Source organism: Python bivittatus, unplaced genomic scaffold (assembly GCF_059951505.1).
Source record: "Python bivittatus isolate LINGU-HERP-01145 unplaced genomic scaffold, Pbiv_v1 ctg000030_np1212, whole genome shotgun sequence".
Classification (NCBI taxonomy): Eukaryota; Metazoa; Chordata; class Lepidosauria; order Squamata; family Pythonidae; genus Python; species Python bivittatus.
Window position 1 is genome coordinate 590,828 of NW_028277031.1, and position 22,267 is coordinate 613,094.

Here is a 22,267-nt window from a genome sequence, read left to right on the forward strand (position 1 = left end):
TGACCTGACTAGTTGCTGAGTGATCTGGAGTTTCTTTCTCCTGGGCCAGCTCTAGTCAGACGTTGCACCAAACAATCATAGTCAGAATCTGGAGCTGGACCAGGACTTCCCTCAAGAGGATGCAGCACCGAAGAAAACAGCCACCTTACGCAGGAGGGAAGCTGAGCCATGATATGGGTGCCTCACTAGGGTTGCTACTAACCATGGTGTGTCATGCTGTCTGAATGGAGTCTCCCCTCTGCCTCAGTGGCTCCGCCATCAATTGGGGAAGCAGTCCCAGGCAGTTGCCGAGGCTGGGCTGCAGGGCCGGCATTCAAACTTCTGTATCTCCTGTTCCAGTTGCCATCTCCCAACTAAGCTCCCAGAACTGCTTTGAGGATAGTCCAGGAATGTAAAAAATGACTGTCCCGAGTGCTTGGAAAGAAAAAGGAAATAGAATTGTGACAGAGGAATGATTTATAAAGGACAGGAAATTGTGTTTGACAAGGAAAATGGAGTGGACGATTGCAAGTTATATATAATGGGGGGGAAACAGAGCAAGTAGATGAATGTGAGTACTGATGATGGGAAAATGGAGGGAGACAGTTTAAGACATACAAATGTTGATACCAATGTAGTGGGTGGCAGGGTATGAGTTTGCCCCTTTGTTATACAGAAGTAAGAGGTGGACGTGTCAGGAGAAACATAAAATAAGTAACTTGAGGTGGTTTGGTCCCGTAAATGGGACTGGATGAGGTGAACAGGTCAAGAGGAAGGCAAAGACCAAGAAAGTGGCAAAGTGCAGAAGGCCGGCTGTGGAACGGTGGGCGGCTGTGCAAGAGCAGAGAGGCTTGGAGAGGCATAGCAACGGGGCAAAACAGCTTTGGCTGTATTTCCTTTTGTTTTTTCTTGTCTCATTCCTGCAATATCTTTGGCTTACTCTGGCTTACTCCTTCTCTGAATTTTGCATAATGCTGCTTATTTCCAAAGGAAAGAAAGGGATGGGTGGTGTGGTGTGTAATAAAGGAAGGCATGCCAGGGTTAAAGGTGTTGCTAAACTACAACTCCCAGCATCCTCCTCTGTGGCCTGTGCTGATTGGCACGGGGGTTTGACAACATCTGGAGGCCGTAGTACGCCCTGTGCCCAGTCGGGGAAGTGAGAATCAGCCACATCTGTGCAGTGCTAAGAGCTCTTTTTGTCCCGATAAAAGCAGCTCTGGCTAAAATTAAAATGAACATCAGGAGGTTTTTGTGCTCTTTCACTACCTCTCCTGCATTTAATTTACATTTCCTAGAGCAACAAGGGAGTGGCCTTTTCTCAGTTTTGGTATCCTACCAGCCCCCCTCCCCCGTGAAACCCCCGTGCAAGAAGCAGCCCCCCCCCCCAAGAGCGATAAACACAGCGGAGAGGGGAGCTGCTGTTGCAGGACTTTATTGTGGGGCGCGTTCAGCTCCAGATGGACGCTTCGTATTTCCGTATCTTTCGGGTGGACGTCGGTGACACAGACAAAGGGCGGAGGTGAGGGGAGAGGAGAGGAGAGGAGAGGAGAGGAGGCAGCTGAGCAATTTCGCTTCAAGGCAATGAATTCTTCCATTGTCAGTTGCGGAACATAATATCGCCAGCTTTCTGGGACAATGACTCATCCAGTGTCTGTGAGTAGAAAATTAAATATAATTTATGCCTTGCTAATTGAAATCAAATACAAAATTCAATCTCCTCTGTGCTGGGGATGCTGACATTTAAATAGGGAAGACAAAACAGGGGGGAAAGAAAACACCCAGAACGCTTCCTGAGCTGGTGGCTCCCTCGGAAGACAGACGGTCTCCTTGCACAGCCAAAGCGCAAGGGCTGAGTTGAGGAAACGCGCCCGCCATCCACAGAGCCGGGGCCCCGGCAGCGTTTCGCGCAGCGGCAGCTCCCGCCTCCTCCGCGCCGGAGTCGAGAAAGGGCCGCGCGCGGTGGGACGCCGGCTTCCGAAGGGCTCGCCGAGGGCAAGGCAGGGCAGCCGCCCCCGTCTGCTCAGTCGCTCAACCGTAGCAAAAATAAACCTCTGAAGACATGGCGCGGGATGCAGGGCGGGTGAAATGGCTCTTCTTCCCCACGCGGGGCAGCGCGGGCGCCCCGATCCGAGAAGGGACCCGGCGCGCCGCCTCTTCCCTCCCGGCTGTCCTTCGTCCGGCAGGAGAGCAGAGCCATCCCCGGGGCCAAGCCGGACTCGCGCAGTCCTCCCGGTCTAGGGAGGTGGGGGGCGTCGAGGGGGCCAGAGAACCCCTGAGGGAAAAGAAGCTTTGGCTGCCTCTTCGGTCCGCTGAGCGCACGCCCCGGCAGCGACGGGGGGGTGGGGGGGCTGGCCGGCCCCGGGCGTCCGGGAGGTCAGGTCAGGCTCTTGTCACCACGGGCGGGTTCTGTATGGAGGAGAAGAAGCAGCAGCACCTCGTTACCGGAGCAGCGGCGCCCCTTCGCAGGCCCCGGCTGGGACCACCCGGCCGTCCGCTGGGCGGAGGAGGACTCCGACTGGCCACCTGCGGCTCTTCCGGGGCTCTCGTCAACCCTCCCCCTGATACTTTACATGTTCCTCATGAGGTTGGTGCCGTTTGGTCCAGGTTGCCACTGGCCGTTTCTCACAAGAGATGTGCCCATTTACCCGGCTGTGGCTTTTGTCAAGGTGGGGCAGATGAGAGGGAGGACGTGCCCCAGCAGTGCTACCTCGCGTGCAGGCTGAGGACCAGTAAATCCTGAATAAACTAAATAGACGAAGAAGGAGCCAGGTGGCCACTAACCTTGTTCGTGAGCCAGGCTGAGGACACAGGCCAGGCCAGGGAGCAGGGGTGGGCCTCTTCCTCTTCCTGTGTCCCCCTGCCCCGGGCACAGGCCCAGGCCCACAGCAGAAGCTCGAGGGTGGGGAGAGGGAGCAGGTTGCAGAGCCCACCGTCCGTGACGTACGGTTTTCCTTTCCCTCTTTCTTTTTTAAAGTAATCTCCCTGAACACTTTGATCCTTGCAAAATGGATTGCGTGACACCACGGTTCTCATTTAATAGAGGGAGTCACAACTTAATCATACATGAAAGTCAGAAATACTTCATTTTTTGTTCGTTAGATTTATAGTTGCCTTTTCTCCTCAAGAGAAAAGAGAACTCAAGAGACCTCATATGAGGATCTTCTTCTATTTTATCCCCACAACAACCCTGTGAGGTAGGTTGTTGGGTTGAAGGACCGCGATTGACTGAGTCCCCTGGTCTCCCTGGCTCTAGTGCAGCAGCGTAACACCCCGGTTGCTCCTGTGACCCCACCCTTGGAATTTCCCTGTAGTGATCATGGTCGTTGGCGGTTGCCCAGTTGGCACGGGAAAGGATGTTGGGTGCCGGCATGGATTTGGGTGGAATGGCACTCCCATCCCACGTCCTCCTGCAAAGGACAGGCAAAGCATGACCCCCTTCTCCTTGGCCCCAGGCTGCAGCAGCACACAGTTTCTGACCCTTCCATCCGAGAGTGGGATGAACTGGCATTTCTGCAGGAGTCACCTGACTCTCAAAGCACCAGGCTGCAGGCAGGATGGGGAGCACTCTCAAAAAATGGGGACGAGACCCCAAATGGCTGCTGAAATTCTGAGCTGAGTTTTGGAGGGGGACAACTGGAAGGAGTTCAAGAAGGTTGCGGGCAATTATAGAGGCTGGACAATGAGCCCAAAGCTTGGGGATCTTCAGGCAGAGTCACAGTTATGTGATCTTGTGCAAAGCCACAAAAACTGAAAAATGAAACATGGCTAAAGTCAGACTGCTGAAAACTGGTGGGATACCATCATCATTTTGATGTAGTTGTTAGGTGGGAACACCTAACACCTCTTGCTGTTTCTCACCTGAAATCTCAGGAGATCTCACGTGAGAAGCCTGACCTCACAAGTTGTTGCCATTTTAATTTTTTTATGCAAGGCTGGGCTCCTGAGAATGCCACCTTAAGCAAATTGGCACCCTGCCTGTGAAGCCAGCTCAGATATAGGGTCCTTGGTCCAAGGCAGCACCCACCCCAGTGTGCTGTGCACACGAAGGAGCTCCAAGCAGCTTTCCTCACCCATCATGGCCTGGATGGGAGGACCATGCTGGCTGTAGCCCCAACACCACTAAGGGAAAACAATCAGGGTGGTGAATGCTCACAAAGCTGCTCCCCCTCAAACCGCGAAGAGGCTTCCTTCCTCAGAGGAAAGCCATTTACCTCAGAAGAGAAAACAGCATCGTTCACTGCCGTGGCATCACATCTCTCCCTCTTCCTGCTCCCACTGGAAATCTTGGCCCGTCATTTGGTAAAACATCACATTAAACGGTTTATAAAACTTGCGCAGCCTCTGAATTACATCCTGATCAATCACGGGGTGAGTTCGGCCCTTGGACTTGCCAAGGCACCGGGGCGCGCCGCTCTCCTCCGGCTTCTTCAGGCAGGGGAACCCCTTGGTCTTATTGAAATAGAAATATTTCTCTGTCACCACCCTCCTGAGGCCCAGGAAGTCCTGCACTTTGTCCATCTCCCCCGCGGGGTCCGTGATGAGCCGCTCCCCGCTGACGAAGTGGATCTGGGAGAGCGGGAAGTACTGGAGCCAGCTCTCCAGGTGCAGCGCATAGATGCCGATGCGGATGGCGCTCCAGGAGGCGTCGATCAGCCCGAGAGTTCGGTTCTTGAAGGCCAGCACCTCAAAGGTGGGGATCTCGGGCTTCTTGGAAAGGGTCTGGGTGTAATCCGAGATAGCCCGGGTGACTGGGTCACGAACCACCACAATTAGCTTGGTGTCCTTGGCCATGGAGTGGATTCGCCCGGGAGCCTCACTGGTGACAAAATAACTTGGAGTTTTCTCCATGGTGAGCTGTCCTTCCAGGGTCCTGGGCATCATCTCCCTGGAGGACAAGAGAGAGCAAGAGAGTGGTTAGATCTGCAGCTGACCCAGCCAAGCGGGCACCTGATCGCCACTGGCCTTTTGGCTCCAGGGCTTGGCAGGCACAGAAACAGGGTCTTGGGGAGCCATTACACTGTCCTTTGCCATGGAGATCTGCAGGCAGAAGTTAATTGGCAATAAACCTGTCCCGTTCCAGCCGGAGCAGCAAGCCATCTGCTCAATTAAGTCTATTCACTTTGGAGTCTTGTATCAAAGTGGAACATTTAGGATTACACAAGACCTTTTTGTTATGATGACATGCTTTTAAATGTCTCTGCTAATAAACTTAATATAGGCAGAGATCCCCTAGCGCTTGTCCTATAATTAAATTTATTTACTATCTTGCACGCAAGGAGGAATGGCTTTCTTTTATCTCACCTTCGCATGCCTTGTCAATAATTAATGGCTGTGGGGTTTGAAGAGGAACTTCCCAGGCACTTCAGTGAACCGGGCGCTGCAGGGCCTGGCTCTGAGCCTGACACCCAGGTGGCCAGGGAGGGGCCGCCTGCCAGGCAAGGCGCCAAGTGGAGGCTGAGAGAAGGGGAGCACCAGTGGGAGGGGCAGCCAGCCTGCCATTTGTTAGTGATGCGCTCAGGAGCCAAACAAGAAGCCCCAAAGAGGTCCGCCTGTTCCCGCCTGGAGCCCCAGTGAGCAACCCTTGCAGGGCATCTGCCTGGCAGTGCCTGATTTGCCCGAACGCCTCCCCTCCCGATCGGCCAGAACATGACTCCTCTGGGCTGTGGCTCCTCGGCTCCGTGACCAGGCTCCAAAATGGAGATTGGCATGAGGGGGACATGAGGGAAGCTGGGTGTTCTCAAAGGGAGGTTTCCACTAAGCCAGGCCCTGCTCTCCCAAGCTATGACACTGGCAAGACCCCCATCCTTAGCAAGCAGAAGGGGGCCAAGAAGCCCCTCCTTGGCCACCCATTGCACAAGGACAGTAAGGATGGTTGTTTACAAGCCTTGCGGAGAGGGGTTCTGTGTCATGTCCCCCATCCCCGTATTTCCTTCTGGCCAACAGAGGGGGTGCTCTTGAACCAAGAGAGCCAGCAGGAAGCAGAGGGCCCCCCAGCACTAGCATCCTCCTTGGCAGGTTCTGCCCCATGCCACTTTTGGGGGGAAGATGCCAGAGCCCCCAGAGATGATCTTGCCCTGATCGCCCCTCACCAGCGGGCTGGACTTCAGCCCACTTGGAGGCCCTACTTGGCTGGGGGAGCAGGAGACCAGGGCTGGGTCAGGGAGGGGCTCAGCCCCCTCCCCCCCAGGTGGGGCTGGGTGGAGGTTAGGAACTCCTGCCTTGTGGGAGCCCCCCTCTCCCACTTGCTGTAGTGGGGAAACGGGGGAAAATATTTCCTCCTTCCAGTTTTGATTTTTGCCTCGTGCTGGCACAGGCTGCAGACCTGCGAGCAGCAGGAAATACGTCTCCTTCCATTCCTGGTTTCGACAAATGCTGCTTGCAAAAACAAAACAAAACCAAAAAAAGCAAAGCCCTTGGAGAGGAAAAGGAAAAGATTATTTTGTCAGGGCTGTTCTAAGCACGCCCTTATTTCTGAACATATGCACATTCATGTTCCCGAATTTGCTGCTTCCAGCCTCCCCTCACAGCTCATTCAAATCCAGATTCTCCTGCCCAGCAGTAGCACCGGGGGGGGGGGGGTCCACAGTGGAAAGCTTATTATAGCCCCCTTGTGCTCAGTGCCCCAGAAGGGAAGGATCTCCCAAGGGGGCCATGGGGTGAAACGGGGGGTGAGGCTGGAGCTGCGATGCCTCCCACCCCTGCACAGAGCCAGTGGTGCAAACCTGGGTGTTCTCCTGTGGCCAGGACCTTCACACGTTCTGGAGAGGATATTCTCAAGGGGATTCACCATTCAAGGCCCAGGAGCCAAATCTGAGGCTGAATTTGTTCCACGGAGAAGAATGGGAAGGAAAGGAATCCCCCCCATTCCTGTTCCAATTTGCATAGATGAAGCGGCTTGTAAACCTCTTTCTGGTCTCTAAATCCATATTCAAGACTAAAAGCATTAATGCTGAAAATCGTTTTAATCTCTCCAGAGCACACCCTCCAGTGCCTGCCAATAAGCAACCCAAACTCTGCAGCTGCCATTCTGGGGGGAGCCGGGGGGCATGCGGGTTGCCCTAGTGCTTCGCTCCTGAGCTCTGCGAAGGAGGAAAGGTCTCCCGCCCGACTCAGGACGCCTGCTGCTCAGCCCTTCATCCAAGGACTGACGAAAGCAACGTCACATCAAGCACAGATATCTCAGAAAAAAGGGCGGGGGTAGAGCTTGTCTTTGGATGCCTTTGGTGGGGGCCTGCCTGGGCACCTCTGCAGGAAGGTGCCCCCCCAGGCCCAGGCAGGAGCTTGGCCTTCTTGGGCCTGCGCCACTGCACGGGGCCCTGCCTGCCTCACACGGAGGTCTTGTGCCTGAGCGCCTCCCTCTGGAACCCACTGGTTGCCCCGAGAGCCAAGGGGCTTTCCTCAGCCCTGGTCCATGGGGAAGATGTCTACCCTGCCCTCCAGATGAGGCAGCTCTTGCCTTTGGGAAATCATTGTTTTACCAGCCCCACAACTGGCATCAAGAGCAGCCACAGCAGCAGCTGTGGATGTTTCCCCTGCCCTACCCCGGCTCTGAGCGCCTGGGGATTCCTGAGGCTGCTGCAAGGGTTGCACGAAGGTAGGGGCAGGTGCGGCAAAGGGGAGAGGAGCAGAGGAGGTGGGCAATCCCTCCCCCCACCCCAGTTTTCTCCTCTCTAGCAAGCGTGGGGCCTGTTTTCTCTCCCTAGTAAGCCCCCGTGCTTTCTGGAAAGGGGGAGGACTTAAGGAGATTGGGATTGCCTGGGGGGGTGGCAGTGAGAGGAACTGAAAGCTCATTCAGTACCTTCCCCAAAGCTGCTGTTCCTACCTGAACATGAGCAAAGAAAAGAAGGCGTTTGCCAGGGAGTTTCTGCGCTCTCTAGCAGCCACAGCAGAAATGGCCAGGGAGCAAGTGGTTCCGCAGGGACAGCAGGAGCCCTGCAGGCTTAGACCTCCTTCAGCTCCTCTTCCAGTCCATTCCTGGAGAATGTTGGCTTACAGGAGCTGGTGTTGCTGTTTCTGAGGGAAAACACTTTCCTGCTGGATCCCCTTGATGAGCTTCTGCCATTCTTGGTGGCACTGAGATGGAGTTCCACAATGAGGATGCCCTCGTCTTGGCATGAGGGCAAGGTCTATGAATGAGCCCCCAACCAAAACTTTAAAACTATGGCCTCTAATGACTCTCCTAAAAAAGGAGACGATTTATGTTGCAGATTTAGCTTAGCTCAACATTTCCTCAGAATGTGTAGGAAAATCAGTGAAATCATCCTTGAGAATGGTGGTCCTGCCTCTTCTTAAAAACCTCCAGCCTCTGCAGAGACTGTTCCACTGTTGTACAGATCTTACCCTCAGGAAGCTTTCCCCTATATTCAAGCAAAATCTAGAAAGTTGCAACTTACACTCATTATTTCTGGCCCCACGTTCTGTGGGTTCCCTTTATGAACCTGAACAAGCTATCACAGCTCCCCCAGTCTTCTTTCCTCCAGATTGAACATCCCAAGTTCCTTCAGTCTATCCTCAGGGGGCAGGTTCTCAAATTCCTGCATCATCTTCATTGCCTTCCTCTTAACCTGTCCTAGCCTGTCAGTATCCTTTTGGAAACGGGATGCCCAGAACTATACACAGTATCCCAGATGTAAGTGCTGAGCAGAGGGGAATAAAAACTTCATGTGTCTTGCCAACTCATGTTCACCTTGTTCTCAATGTCCCTGCCCAAGTGCTCCTCAGATGTAGTGCCCTAAACTTTTCTCCCTACATGTTATTCCTAACATTTCTCCCTGTTGAAGGACACCTTTGTCCTCTCAGCTCAGCCTTCCAACCTGTCAGATTAGGCTGCAATTGCATTGCCATCTTGAGCATTGAGCAGACTTTCCAATTTTGTGTCATCCACAAATTTGACAAGCAGCCCATCAAATCCACTATCCTGGTGATTAATAATAATGTTTAATAATAGTGACCCCCAAGACTGATCCCTGGTGTTAATGCTGAGCCACTAACGTTGACCCTCTGAGTGCAGTCAGACAGTTGTGGACCCACCTTATTGTAGTGCCATCCATACTATACTTCATGACCTTGTCAGGAGAATATCATATAGAACCTTGTCAAAACTTTTGCTGAAATCCAAATTGGTTATACCCACAGCTTTCCCTTGGCCCACTAGAGTAGTTACCCTGACAAAGGAGGAGACAGGTTCTGACAAAGCCATGCTGACTCTTAACAATTTTGGCACTGTCCTCAAGTTGCTTACAAGATGCTTCATTATCTATTCTTTCCTGGTGTTGATGTTAGGCATGTCAGCCAATAACCATTGGGATCCTCTTTTTTCCCTGTCTTACAGAAGGAGACCACGTTTGTTCTTCTCCAGTCTCTGGCATCTCCCCAGTTCTTCAGGACTCCTCAAAGATGACTGAGGGAGGACCTGACAGCTCTCCCACCAGTTCCTTCGGCATTCTGGGTTGTCTTTCCCCAGAGCCCAGGGACTTGAAAGCATTCAGGATAGCAAGAAGTACCTTTTCTACCTGTTTACTGACCAGTCCTCTCCTCTGCTGTGTGCTACTCAAGCCACTGTTTCTTTTGGACGTAAAGACAGAGGCAAAATAGGAGTTTGGTTCCTGTGTTTCTCTCAATCACCTGTTAAGGTTTCTTCATTTGCTGTAAGTAGTGAGCCACGGCCCTCTTTGCTGCCAATAAAGCCGAAGAAACTCATCTTTCCTGGATGCTGCCTCTCCTGCAATCATTAGCTCATATTCCACCTTTCTTTTCCTACCTACATTTCTTTGTATGCTTCCTTAGTAATTGGCCCTTCCTTCCATTTCCAGCAAGGATATTTTAGTCTCCACTCCATATTATACTGTACATACCTTCTTGGGAGCAAGTCCCAGTGAAAGTGATTCATGGACAAGCTTGCCTGTGATCTCTCCATTTGAGTTGGACTTGCCACATCCACAGGTAAAGCTGACCCTTTCATCACTGCTACATCCAGAACACTTTGTCTCCTAGTCTCCAGACTGGTTTTAATTTTTCTTTTACTAGCACAGTGGTGAGTTTTCAAAATAAATCCATGTGGGGTTTAAATTGTCTTCTATTTTTGTGTTTACATGTTAGCAAGAATGAAATAATAGATAAGCCGTGCACAAACTACAGATATGGGGCAAGTGCAGCAGAGCAGGACTGTAAGTATCCTCAGGAGATACAGAAAGGTGACAACTCCCTGGACACACTTTGTCCCTCCGTGGCTTTGAACAGCCTTTCACCCCCCCGTGCTGCAACCATACAGCAGGACTAGAAGCGCAAGAGCTATTCTTTTCAGGAAAGCAAGAGAAGGGAAGTAGCTGGTGCCCACCTGGAGTAACCTGAACGTAGGCCTAGTCCACAAGAGTACCTCCACCCCATACCCCATTTTCCCCAAGCCTGACATTTCTACAGCAGTTGCACAATGGCAGATTTCTGCCACCACCAACCCTACCCTCAAAAAACCCCCAGGGCTCTGCAGGAGCCAGATTGCTGACCCTTTTACAAAAACTGACTGCGCCTCCCTTTACAAGGACCACTGCCCTTTCACTTGGGTCACCTCAACACAGCACAAATGAGCAGGCTCCTAGTCATCCTGGAGCTCCATAAGGTCTACACATTTGAATGCTTCACAGTAGAAAAGACACACATCTAGTGCTTCTCCTGCATACTGGTTGGCTTCCAACACTGTCCCAAACCACAATGGCTGACTTCGCCCAACATGATAAGCCAAAGCCAAGCAAGCCAGCATGAGGTGAGAACTAAGTTCCTGCTTCGGTTGTAGCTTTTTTTTTTTTTTTGCCTGTTTTGGTTGGCACCTTTCTGCAGAAGTTCAAGGGGAAGAGAACAGCAGGTGGATACCCCATTGCTCCCCAGTTCATTTTACTCAGAGCAGCTGTTGTGCATTCTCTTCTTTTGTTTCAGCCAAGAAGCTGTTGGGTGAATAGTGCACTGGCAAACTCAGTCATGGCACAAGCTTTGTGTTACTTTTATACCCCAGTTTCTAGCTTAGGCAGCTGTGTTCCAGATTTAGCAGAAGTTCCCATCCTGAATCAATGGCTGCATCTTTCACCTAAGAATGACCTTAAATTTTGAACACCTTCAGAACACTTATCTTCTGTGGCTCCACAAGGTGCACCCTGATTCTATCGATCTGATCAGCAGTTTCTAACTGTCATCTCAGTTTGTTCCTCTTCATGCATCTTAGCTGGCCATATAATATATTCTGGTTTATTAAGTGTCCAGGATTCTGGGAGTAAAAAAGAGGAGAGGGCTCTTCCAACAGCCATGAGAAAGTCTATTTGTACAACAGATAAACACTAAAGATAAACACTAATTTTATCTTTTAATTTCTTAAGTCTTCCCCCAGTACAGCTACCACTTATTTTTGTATCACAACTTAGCTACACCAAGAGCTTGTGTCCCACCACCCACAGGCCCTAAAGGCAGAAGAATGTATGTCTCCTCCTGCAGGCCAGTCTACTGAAGAAGTACAAGCCTTGTGTTATCAAATGGTTGCAGCTGTTGAGAATAAGTACGATTTGGATTTGACCTCATAACACCAGAGGCTGGTCTCCTTTTACAGCACAGCTGCCTCCTCTACCAATCTGGAGTTATCCCTCAAAATATGATGAAGGTGTGTGCCAAAAACACTGTGGCTGCTTCCCTCCCCATATTAAACGCATATGTTTCAAGGTGTTCTGATACTAATATCAGCAGCAAACTGGTAGAATCCAAAATAGCAGAGGAAGGATGAGATGGTCCAAGTTGCTACAGCAACTGTAATGTGGATTTGGAAAATATACTGAGAAGAAAAGCTATGGGAATTAGGGGACCTGTTTAAGTTTCAGGTACCGCTTCTTCCCTGAACTAGGAACCTGCTTTCTGGGCTTCAACACAATGTGTGCCCACAATGAGCTCACTAAAGGCAACTGGGCAGCCCTTTCTTCTAAAACCTGCTCCAGAAGCCCTCCATGGCAGAGGGCGGGTTCCCATATCCCATTTTCCACTCCTTAATTTAAAATCTGGAGGGGAGGAAACATGGAAAGTCTTAGCACTGGATGTGGGAGATGTCCTCAGGATAAAATCAATTTAGCCCCTGGAAAGGGGTTGTGTGTCTGGAGCGGTCAACCATCTGGTCCCCTAAACTATTAACTAGTCCCACCGAGTGTGGCTGGATGGCATGACAACTGAACAGCTGCACCGCAGAACTGAAAGAGTGACGACACTGGCCCTGGGCCAGCTGCCTTTCTAGGCTTTCACAAATGGCATGGAGGTGGCGCTGGAGGGAATCCCAATCAAAGAAATGATTAGGAAAAAGAGCTAGAAGTCAGAAATAAAATTCTTGGTAGATTAGAGAGATGGGCTGAAACTTGGCAGAGACGACTGGGAAATTATTCACTTAAGAAACAAAAAGCAAGTTCTGGGATATTGGCTGAGGGAAATCTGAGATGCCACAGGTAAGTGAGAAAGAGATCTTGGAATAGCAGCTGATTGCAAGCTGAGAATGAGTCAGCAGCTTGATGTGGCCGCAAAAAAGGCAAATACATTGTTTGGAAGTATCTTTTCCAAATCGTGGGAAGTTAACCTTTACCATATCATATCTAAGTTTAATACTGAAGCATTATAATAGAATGTGAGCAAAAATACCCCAAATTCCTAGTTTGTACACAAATCACATGTGAATGTCTTAGCAATAATGAAGCCATCCTGGGACTTCGGGCAGCAGCATTAACGCTAAGGAGAAGATTCCCCACCCCACCCCGCTCAAATAACCTGAGCCACAAATGTGGCTTGTTTGAGATGTGGCCTAATGTCTCCATGTTTTCTTGGGGGGGGGAGGAAGTACAGCAAGAGCAGGCCTAATTCCAGAGCGCAACCAGAAGGAACACCCTGAGTAGGCAGGAGCAGGGAGACCTCCCCCCAGATTAACTCTGTCGCTCCAGCTATAAATGGGATGAGTGCCATTTATCCAGTGCCCCTGATGCTGCCTTCTCAATCCAGTTTGCCATGATTGCTCTTCCAAAGCCCAAGGCATGTGGGGATTGGGGGAGAGGGGCAGCAGGAGGGGGTGGCGGGTGTTGTGTTGTAAGGAGAGGACGATCAGTGGGAGAAGAAACATGGCTGCAGCCATGCTTGTGGAGAAATGCAGATCTCACTCTTTTCCAAAGATAGAGATGTCCAGACTGAGGTTCAGGGGTAGGACTAGTGGCAGAAAGACCCAGGTTCCAGTGCCCCCTCAGCCATGGATGCCCCCTTTGGAGGTTTGGGCCAGTCACTCCCTCCTAGACTGGCCTTCCTAGCAGGGTTCTGTTGTAGGGAGAATGGGAGGCAGAAACACTTTACACACAGCTTTGAGCCCCTTAAAATATTTTAAGGAGGAAAATGGTAAATAAATTCCATCCCCCGGCTAAGAACGTTTCCTAAGGAAGCTGAATGGATGAAGAGCAATCCATGGTCAGTGGCAACCAAGGAAGCACCTGTGACAGGAGAAGAGCAGCTGCACTGAGCTCAAACCCAGATGGCTGCTTTCACATGCACAAGAGGACCTGCTGGGGAACCTTCAGTCCTTCCTGTCACCTAGAGAGGAAGGGAAATCAGTCCTGACCCAAGGTCCTGCTTCTACCCCAATGAAGTGAGAGGGAGGAGGCTGCTACCCTCCAGGTGATGATTCCCTGAAAGCCCTGACTGCACCTGACCCACCTATCCGCTTCCATGAAGGGGCACCCAGAGGATCCGCAACCTCCTTCCAGGCACTCGGATGTCATGGTCTGATCCTGGAGCTGTAAACTCATTCCTGGGAGCCTGGGGCTTCCTGACCGTCTTCTTCCTTGCCTGGGGTTCTCTCTCCCTCCATGATGGCCTCTCCTGATTTCTTGCCTGCTGGGCTGAAGCCTCCCTCCACCGCCGCCACCGCCCTCCCCACCGCAACTGGGGCTGCAAGAGCAGCACAGCCACGTACCCGGCCTGGCAGGGCTCCATCTGAGCCTCCTTCTTCCTGGCTGGTGTCAGCTTCCAGGCCAGCTGCACCCAAGCACAAAACAGCTGTCCCAGCCCTTCCAACCCCCTGCCCTTTCCGAGCCAGGCTGCCTCCCTGGCCGAGCAGTTCTGCTGCTGCCTCGCCTTGCACCTGCTGTGGCAACGTCTCATCAATTATGCATGCAAAAATGGTAATTCCCCAGCATCGGCCATGGAGCATCCTGGTTCTTACAATTCAAGGCACTCTCTTCTCCCCTAATGGACTGGCTTGCTGTATAATGGCCCCTGCCTCACTACTGTTGGGGGGGGGGGCTTCGTTGCAACCAAGGGACGATCAGAGGTAGCCAAGTGACTGGTCATTGAGGGAATGCTAATGCCGGCTACCGCAGCAGGGGGAGGGGGAGACAGCTTCTGCCCTGATCCAGGAGGCATGTGGGTGCCAGGTCTGCTCCAGCAAAGAAACACGTGCTTGTGGATTCACACCCGGGGTGACAATTCAGGCGCTGATATAGACAGAGTGCTATTTAGATAAGTTTGTACATTTAATCAGATTTTTTACTGTTTTCAGCAAATGTGGATTCCATCCCTGTCCACGGCATTTGGTTCAACTCAGCTGAGACAGAGAATAATCAAGATTTATGATGCTCATTCCAACTCTGGATCCCACTCAGTGCATCTGGAACAGTTTGGCTTCCTCTCTTGGCATCTGACTGGCTTCGCTCTCCTGTGCTTGAGAGATTGAATGTCCATCCTGGAGCCTGCCAAAGCCGTTCTTTTGCTGTAGATAATGGCAAAACAAGGCTTCCCTCCCTCCCTCTGCCAACTCAGGCAGGCACCTGAGCCCATCAGTGGTTTGTCTCTGCAGCACTTGTCCACCAAGAACACTGTGCCAGGGAGGCCGACAGGATGACACCATCCTGCGGGTGATGCTTGGAAGAAGAATCTCCGTGAGATGGATCCTGCCAAACTGGCTTCCCAGATTTGCTTCTGAGCAGGCAAGCGCGACTGAAATCCATCTGCTGCCAAGCAAATGTCACTCTGCCATCCTTCCCTGCTGAGGTGTTGGAGGAGAGCAGATCTCACCACATGCCAAGGAGTGAATACATCTCCTACATAAACAATGGTTCATTAGCTGGAGGAGGTAATCAAAGGCATGTTTTGTGTTCAGAGGAGCTTTCTATTTGCAAACAGTGGCTTATCGCACAGGCCTTGAAGTACTTCTTGTGGGTGAGAAGAAGATAAGCCTTGGCTAGACATTTGAGTCAACCAAACAGGCCAACCCTGAAACCTCCTGAATTTCAAGGGGCAAGAGCTTTATATCACTGAGCTACAACCCAAAGTGAGTTGGGGGGTCTGTAGGATTTTCTTCCCAGGAAACAACAGCTTCTTGTGGCATGAAAGAGCAGAGGCCCATAAGGAGCAGCTTCCCCTTTCTCCTGCCTCCTGCTTGCTTATTCTGCATCTGCAAGAGAGAAACGGGGACTTTCCACTTATTCCTTAGTATGAAAGGAAAAAGCAGATACAGACCATTTGGAGCAGAGAAAAGGCAGTCTGGGAAAGGGTTAGAATAAGGCTTCTGATGACTTGTTCATCGTAACACCACAACACAAGCCCTCCTCTTTCACACTTGCTTCCCAACAATGAAGAAAGTATGTCAGTACATGCATGATGCCATGGCACATATTTAATGCATGCCATGCCTCCACTGACACCATGGCCAAGATTCCTGTCATACCTTTTTCCCCTTCTGCCACCACTGCAAGCATCCATAATCTTAATATTCCTGAGTCAGATGCTCTTCTGAACTGGCACTGAAGGAGGAGGAGGACTTTCTTTTCTTCCATTCCCTGCTTTGCTCAATAAAGCCTGCACTGCATGGTGGCCAAAAAGGAAGGAGTAACAAAAAGGAGTCAAGGCCAAAAGAAGCTGCCTTTCCTCTCTTCTGCATTGGCCGAACTACCCCTGAAAGACTGTGTCTAGTTCTGGGCAGCATATTTCAGGAAGGACAGTGACAAGCCAGTGCCTGTCCAGAAGAAAGCAAGATGATGAAGGGCCTGGAAGGGAAAAAAATTAGGGAGAGTTGGAGGCACTCCATAGTTTAAGCCTGAAGAAAGTTGCAGGGAAGCCTGTGGGTCAATCATCTAGAAGATAAGTCAGAATTGTTCAGACTTGTTCCAGAAGAGAGGACAACAATCAGTGGATCTAAATTTCAGGCAGGTAGATTTCATCTGGAGATCAAGAAAAATTGCCTCATGGCAAGAGGTGGCAATTACTGGAGCAGACTGCGTCAGAAGAGATGGACTCTAATTCACAGGTGGTATTTTAAGAGAAGGTGCACATACTAGTAGATCCTTGCAGGGGCAGGGGGTTGGCTAAATGATCTCCAAGGTCTCTTCTGACCCTTGCCTTCTAAGACTCTATGAGCCTACGATAGAAGCAGACCAATGGCAGCTGTTCACGGCCTTCCTGGGAGAACAAAAGTCTCTTGTTCTGCATACAGATAAACAAGTCCATGCAAGTGCCAGTTTATTTTGTGAGAAGATGGCACCTGAACCTCTAGAAATACCAAGGAGCTAAGTCACCAAAGCCCAGCTCCATGCCAGTTTCCTGTTCCCTGGGAGGACAGGCTGAAGAGATCCCCACCCCCTTGGCGGCACCCTGGTGAGTGCAATCCCTGCAGGAAGGGTCCTCCAGGGTTGTTGGCCCAGCCAGTGTCTCCCCTCATATTCCAGGGCCTTGAGGAGGTGGGTGTCAGGATAGATCCAGCTCCCAATTTCACTGCAAGGGGCCAGGATCAGGTGGCAATTCAGAACCATCCCAACTGCTAGTCAGTAAAGGCAAAGAGAGCCTTGCAAGGTGAGCAGAATTTGTGGTGTTCAAGAGCCTGCCTGTTGCCACACAGGCCCATTCGCAGCCATGCTGCTGACAAACTCTCACCAGCTCTACTCATTTCTGTCACCCAGCACATACCTAGAGTTCAATATGAAGGACACACATTGAATTCTCCACCCTAAATCAGTCCAACTGAAGCCATTTTCCCCTTTGAAGAGGAGGAGGAGGGTGGGGGACCCCTTTCTTCTCAAAAGTAGCCCAGCCCTTGTCCCATTTCACTGCAGCCTTTACCTCCCCTGAGCTGTGAAAGAGTTGAGCAAAAGACACAAGTGGAGGGTGGGTGAACCCACAGAAGGCATAGCCGAGCAGCAGCCATCAGCATGATGCAGCTGGTTTATTTAGAACGTTAACATCGTCATGCGTGTGCAGTGACTACTCTTGATCTTGAAACTTCTTGTATATAGTCCTTGGCTTTTTTTGCACTGCATCACACTGCTGGCTCACTTTCAGCTTATGATCCACAAGACACCCAGATCATTTGTGCATCCACTGGTACCCAGTATCCCCCCCCCCGCCCGGCAACCTCTATTCAGGTCTTTGATTTTTCATCCCCCAATCTAGGATTTCGCTTTGTCCTTACTTAAATTCATCTTGCTGGCTTCCAGCTAATTTTTCAATTTGTCAGGATTCTATGAATCTTGACACTGTCCTCTAAGGTGTTTGCTATGTTCCTACCTTTGTGTCATCTACAAATTTCATAATCGCTGGGTGGGCAGGGAGAAGAAAGTGGTCTCGTCAGAAATCTGCTTTTTTGGATGCCAGTGGAGAGGTAGCGTAGTGATGATGCAGAAGACCTTAACTGTGACCAGTAATGCCATTCCAGTGGTGGCTGCAACAAGGAGACTAGGGCGCTGGATGACATTTCTCTGAAAAGCTCCCCATCAACCATAAATTCCAGGGTGAAGTGATTGAGGAAATGCCTAAAATCATGGTGGCGAAAAACAAGGAATGAACATAACCATTCCCAGGCATAACCCATCTCCGTGCCCCCAACCTGGCAAAGGAGAATCTCTGCTCCTCCCTTCTTGCATATGCAGATTTTCATACAGTGCCTCTGCTTAGAATAATCTACGCTCTACAGGGGAGGAGCAGCTGGCTCATATGACTTTGGCCAGAGTTTTTGAGTACAACATAGCTCATATTCACTCTGAATGCTTAACTAGGTTTGCAGGCTCAGAGAAATAAAACTATCTTTAAAAATCTTCTAAGAGCTGGGGGCTTCCATCAAGAAAACCTGTCATCTCATCCATGTCCTCCTCACTTCAGAGGGGGGAGGCCCTCAGCAGCCCTTTCTAAGATGTTCTCATTGGACAAACAGATTCAATTCTGGTTCATCCCCATAATAATTATTCTTTCCCCATCCTTCTATTCTTATCCACATGCTCTCAGCTGGAGCCTGATGCTCAACCTCCCTCTTCATTCAGTCCTAGGACTGACAGTGAAACTGAGAAGGATACTGAGGTCATCAAGCAAGGTATGAATTCACAGAAGCATTTTCAGGGAAATAACCAGGTCTTCTTCACCAAAGTATTTGAGATTCACACTTATGGGAAATCACTAGCATATTAGTTGGAGGAAGTTCTGGTAGTCATAAGGTGATTCTCCAAATGCAGCAACCCTCTGCGAGTCTATCCCGACTGATAATGGTGAATGCAGATAGACAGTTGAAACTGTTTGGTAGCTACTGGGCATATCTTTTGTAGGAGAAATCTCATGAAGGAAGGCTGCAGATTCTTTTGAGTCTTCTGTAGAACAAGCATGGCTCTGAAGAGGATATTATTGATTAGACAACTCATAAGAAAGTCCACAGGTGGCTACTATTCACTTAGACAGACATTGAGGAGAGAGACCCTGCTCCTTAGATGGCTCTTGGAAGACTAAGAACAGATGTTGGTCCCTTTGTAAGAGCACTGTTCAGCCTAAGTAGAAAAGGAGTGCACACCAGACACTGGGGACAGGTCACTACTACAGGCAAGGGATTGGGGGAAATCTTGATTCATGCTGAATGTAGAGACAGTTTGAGGACAGAAAGGGATGGGTGATGCAGGAACCCTATAGCTGTAGTAATCGCAATATTCTGCAGTCTACAAGCACCTGAAGATGTAGATCCAACTCAGTGAACTAGGGGCCATGGTAGCTAGAACTTAGATATGAAATCTGCCTTGAAGGATTGTGAGAAAGGATGTCTTAGAGGCATGAAAACGATGCTACAGAAGATTGCTGGTTAGAAGGCCATTCCTATACGTGGTCAAGTAGAAAGTTATGATGATTATACTGAGGAGATGAGACAAGTACAGAATAGAAGACCAGTGCACACAGTGATCTGCATCACTATAGTGAGAGCTATCCCAAGAGCAATGTGGCAAGTCATCAGAATGGAGGCAAGGTTGATCCCTTGGGGCCCAATGATCTATCATGTTATGCTGGTGATGATGCTGGAACTGACAGGAAATCAAGGAAAGGCGTCCTCCCAAATGAGTGTGACTGGCTTTGATCTCAACTATTTGTAGTCTAATAGAGTCTAGAGCTCTACTGTCTGTGGGCACACAAAACTGCTTGCTCATACTGATTTGATGGTCCATTAGGACCCCTAGATCCTTTTACATGCACTACCACCAAGCCAAGCATTTTATTTTTCCTACCCAGATGCAGGATATTTGCCATCACTGAATATCATCCTGTTGGATTTGGCCCAACATTCAAGTCTGTTGAACTGTGTTACTGCTCTCTGTGGTGTTAACCAATCCTCCAGCTTGGTGTCATCTGAAATTTAAGAAGACTTTCTTCCTCTAAACTCTAGGTCATTTATAAGGATGTTGTATAGTACAAAGAATGAATCCTGGCAGACTGCAGTTACTTTTGGTTGTTCAAATAGTTGCAGATCCCTTGGACCACTGTACCCTCCACTAACATGTATCCGTCTTGTCCCCCCAAATATCATGAGTTATTTTATCAAACATTTTCCTGAGAACGTGCTCATTTACAGATTATGTATGTATGTATGTATGTATGTATGTATGTATGTATGTATTATCTTACTTATGTAGCTGTCCATCTCACATAAAAGTGACTCAGTGACTCTGGGCAGTGTGCAATAATTATTCAAAAAATTAAGAATGAAATGGTGGTTTCTAGGAAACAGAAATCCAATGCACAAGTATAGAATGGGGAAACGTCTACTTGGCAAACGTTCTGGTGAAAAAGATCATGATATAGTGGCTAATTAGAAAGTGAATATGAATCAACATTGTAATGTAGCTACACAAAAGGCAAATGCCATTTCAGGCTGCGTCAACAGGAGTATTGTTTCTAAATTGCAGGAAGTAATTGATCCACTTAATTCTGCTTTTGGTCAGACAAGAACGCATTGCTTGGCAAAAAACAGCATGAATTTGTCCAGAACAATTCATGCCAAAGCAACCTGATCTCCTTATTTGATAAAGTGACCAGTTTAGTTAAAGGCAGGAGTGTAGAGGATCTAGTATACTTTGACTTCAGCAAAGCATTTGACAAAGTGTCCCATGAGGTTCTAGCAAGGAGGTTGTAAAACTGGGATTTTTAAATTAAGAGGTTCCACAGTCTGAAAAAGCTGGAGCACCACAAGGTGGGTCTCTGCATTCCTAGTCCAACATCTTAATGACCAGACCGTAGTGGCTCTTCCATTTCATGGATACAGAGCTGGTTGAACAATCATGCCCAGTAAGAGTCTGATTGCTCTGCTTCAGGGGGCCTGCAACCCACTGGAGGGAAATGACAAGGGACAGACTGCACGGATACACACACACACACACACACACACCCCTGTGCTATTCAATATATATATAAGTGACTTGGATGAAGGAATATTAAATTGGAGGGGACATAAAGATGGGGATGGGAGGGCAGGGGGAATAGCACCATCCGAGAGAGAGTGTCAAGATTCAGGAAGATCTTGACAAGCTGGAACAGAAAGTCATCTTGCTAGGCAGAAATCAGTAAGGTTAATTTCAGCTGGGAAACATGTTAATCCTACATTTGGGTAGGAAAAACCAAGGAAACAAGTACAGGATGAGGAGGACATACTGGGCAGCAGTAAATGCAAAAAATACTAGCCAAGGTGGGTCACAAGTTGAACTTGAGCCAAGAGTGTGATGCAACTTCAAGACAAGCAGGTACAATCCTAGACTATAATGACAGATGAGCGTCTACTTCAGATGAGTCATCATTTCCATCTATATTGTGTTGGACAGACTATCCCAAGAATATTGCATCTGGTTTTGGGCACTGAATTTTAGGAAGGACATTGGCAACTTGAAGCATATCTTAGTGGGAGCAATCAAGATGGTAAAGGGCCTGGAAGGAAATGCTGACTAGGAATAGTTGGAGAGGTAGGGTATGCTTAGCCTGGGTAGGAGAAGACAGCAGGAAGACACAATAGTTGTCTTAAGATTTTGCATCACTTGCAAGATTCATTCAGTTGACCAGTTTTGGGCTTCATGGCACGTGGTCCAATGTTTCCTGATTCATTGGTCTTTTAACGGAGGGCACTGCATTTCTATAAATCCATTACCGTCTTCTTGATTCAGCATACACTGGCAAAGGCTCTCTTGTGAGCAGGATGAAACCCCAAGGAGTGGCATGGGAGACTTCCAACTGAATTTGGGGGGGGGGGGGGGACTGGCCAGAGGGACCCTACAGCTCAACACTACTGGTCATGCTCTCGGGCTGAATTCTGCATCCAGTTAGAGACTGACCAACTCCTGCCTGAAATGCTGCTAACTTAAACTCTGGCCAGAGTCAGCACAAAATGCTTTCAAATATTGTCCCTTTCGTGGACTTCCAGGAGAGGTATGGCGAACTGAAGACATCTCCACAAAAGTTGAGCCAACAACCGCGGCAAAGACCAAGGAACCAGTGAGTAGACCGGCCCCTCAGAACCTCTCCAGATAAGGAGAGGGTGGGAGATTGCCTACATATGTTTTGGAGGACAGTGGTTTTCCACAGGTTTGAGCACCAGGAGACGACAGGATTAGCCATCTTGTTGCAATCGTGGCAGAGACTTTTAAAGGGCGCTAAGTTCACAAACCTCATTTTCTAATCACCTTCAGAAATTGCTCACTGACTACTTCTAAGCTATTGGATACCTTTAGAATGACAAGTTTGAAAATGCCAGGTGAGTTTGCCTTAAATCCTGAACTAAAGGAAATTTTAATCAGAAGTTTAAGAATTTAAAGAATCTGAAATAAACAGCAAAAAGCTACATAAGATTTTGATCTTAGAAAGTTATAAATGGACTAAGGGACCAGATATTTGGAATAGTGAAACTTTTACAACAAAGTGTTGGAATTAATTATAAAGAACAAACAGCTTCTTGTGGAAAATAGATTCTGTTTTGGTTTTTACAGGACAGAACAGGGATAAGCAATTTCATGAT

At 49.3% G+C, this 22,267-nt stretch overlaps 1 protein-coding gene and 1 long non-coding RNA gene across 2 annotated transcripts in view; one reads left to right on the forward strand and one right to left on the reverse strand.

Annotated features, from left to right (window-relative positions):
- Positions 1–1,487: 1,487 nt before the first annotated feature.
- Positions 1,488–10,047, forward strand: LOC148216949 (uncharacterized). The gene is made up of 2 exons (XR_015798132.1): positions 1,488–1,632; positions 9,311–10,047. It is a non-coding gene; the product is annotated as an uncharacterized LOC148216949 (long non-coding RNA).
- The window catches only part of LOC103057836 (heparan sulfate glucosamine 3-O-sulfotransferase 4-like), a 100,885-nt gene continuing 80,245 nt past the window's right edge, over positions 1,628–22,267 (reverse strand). Inside the window, exons 2-3 of the mRNA XM_088151964.1 lie at positions 4,191–4,864; positions 1,628–2,385 (exon numbers count right to left, since the gene is read on the reverse strand). Of these exons, the coding sequence (XP_088008090.1) occupies positions 4,228–4,864 (637 nt within the window). The 3' untranslated portion in view covers positions 1,628–2,385; positions 4,191–4,227. The remainder of the gene's footprint in view (positions 2,386–4,190; positions 4,865–22,267) is intronic.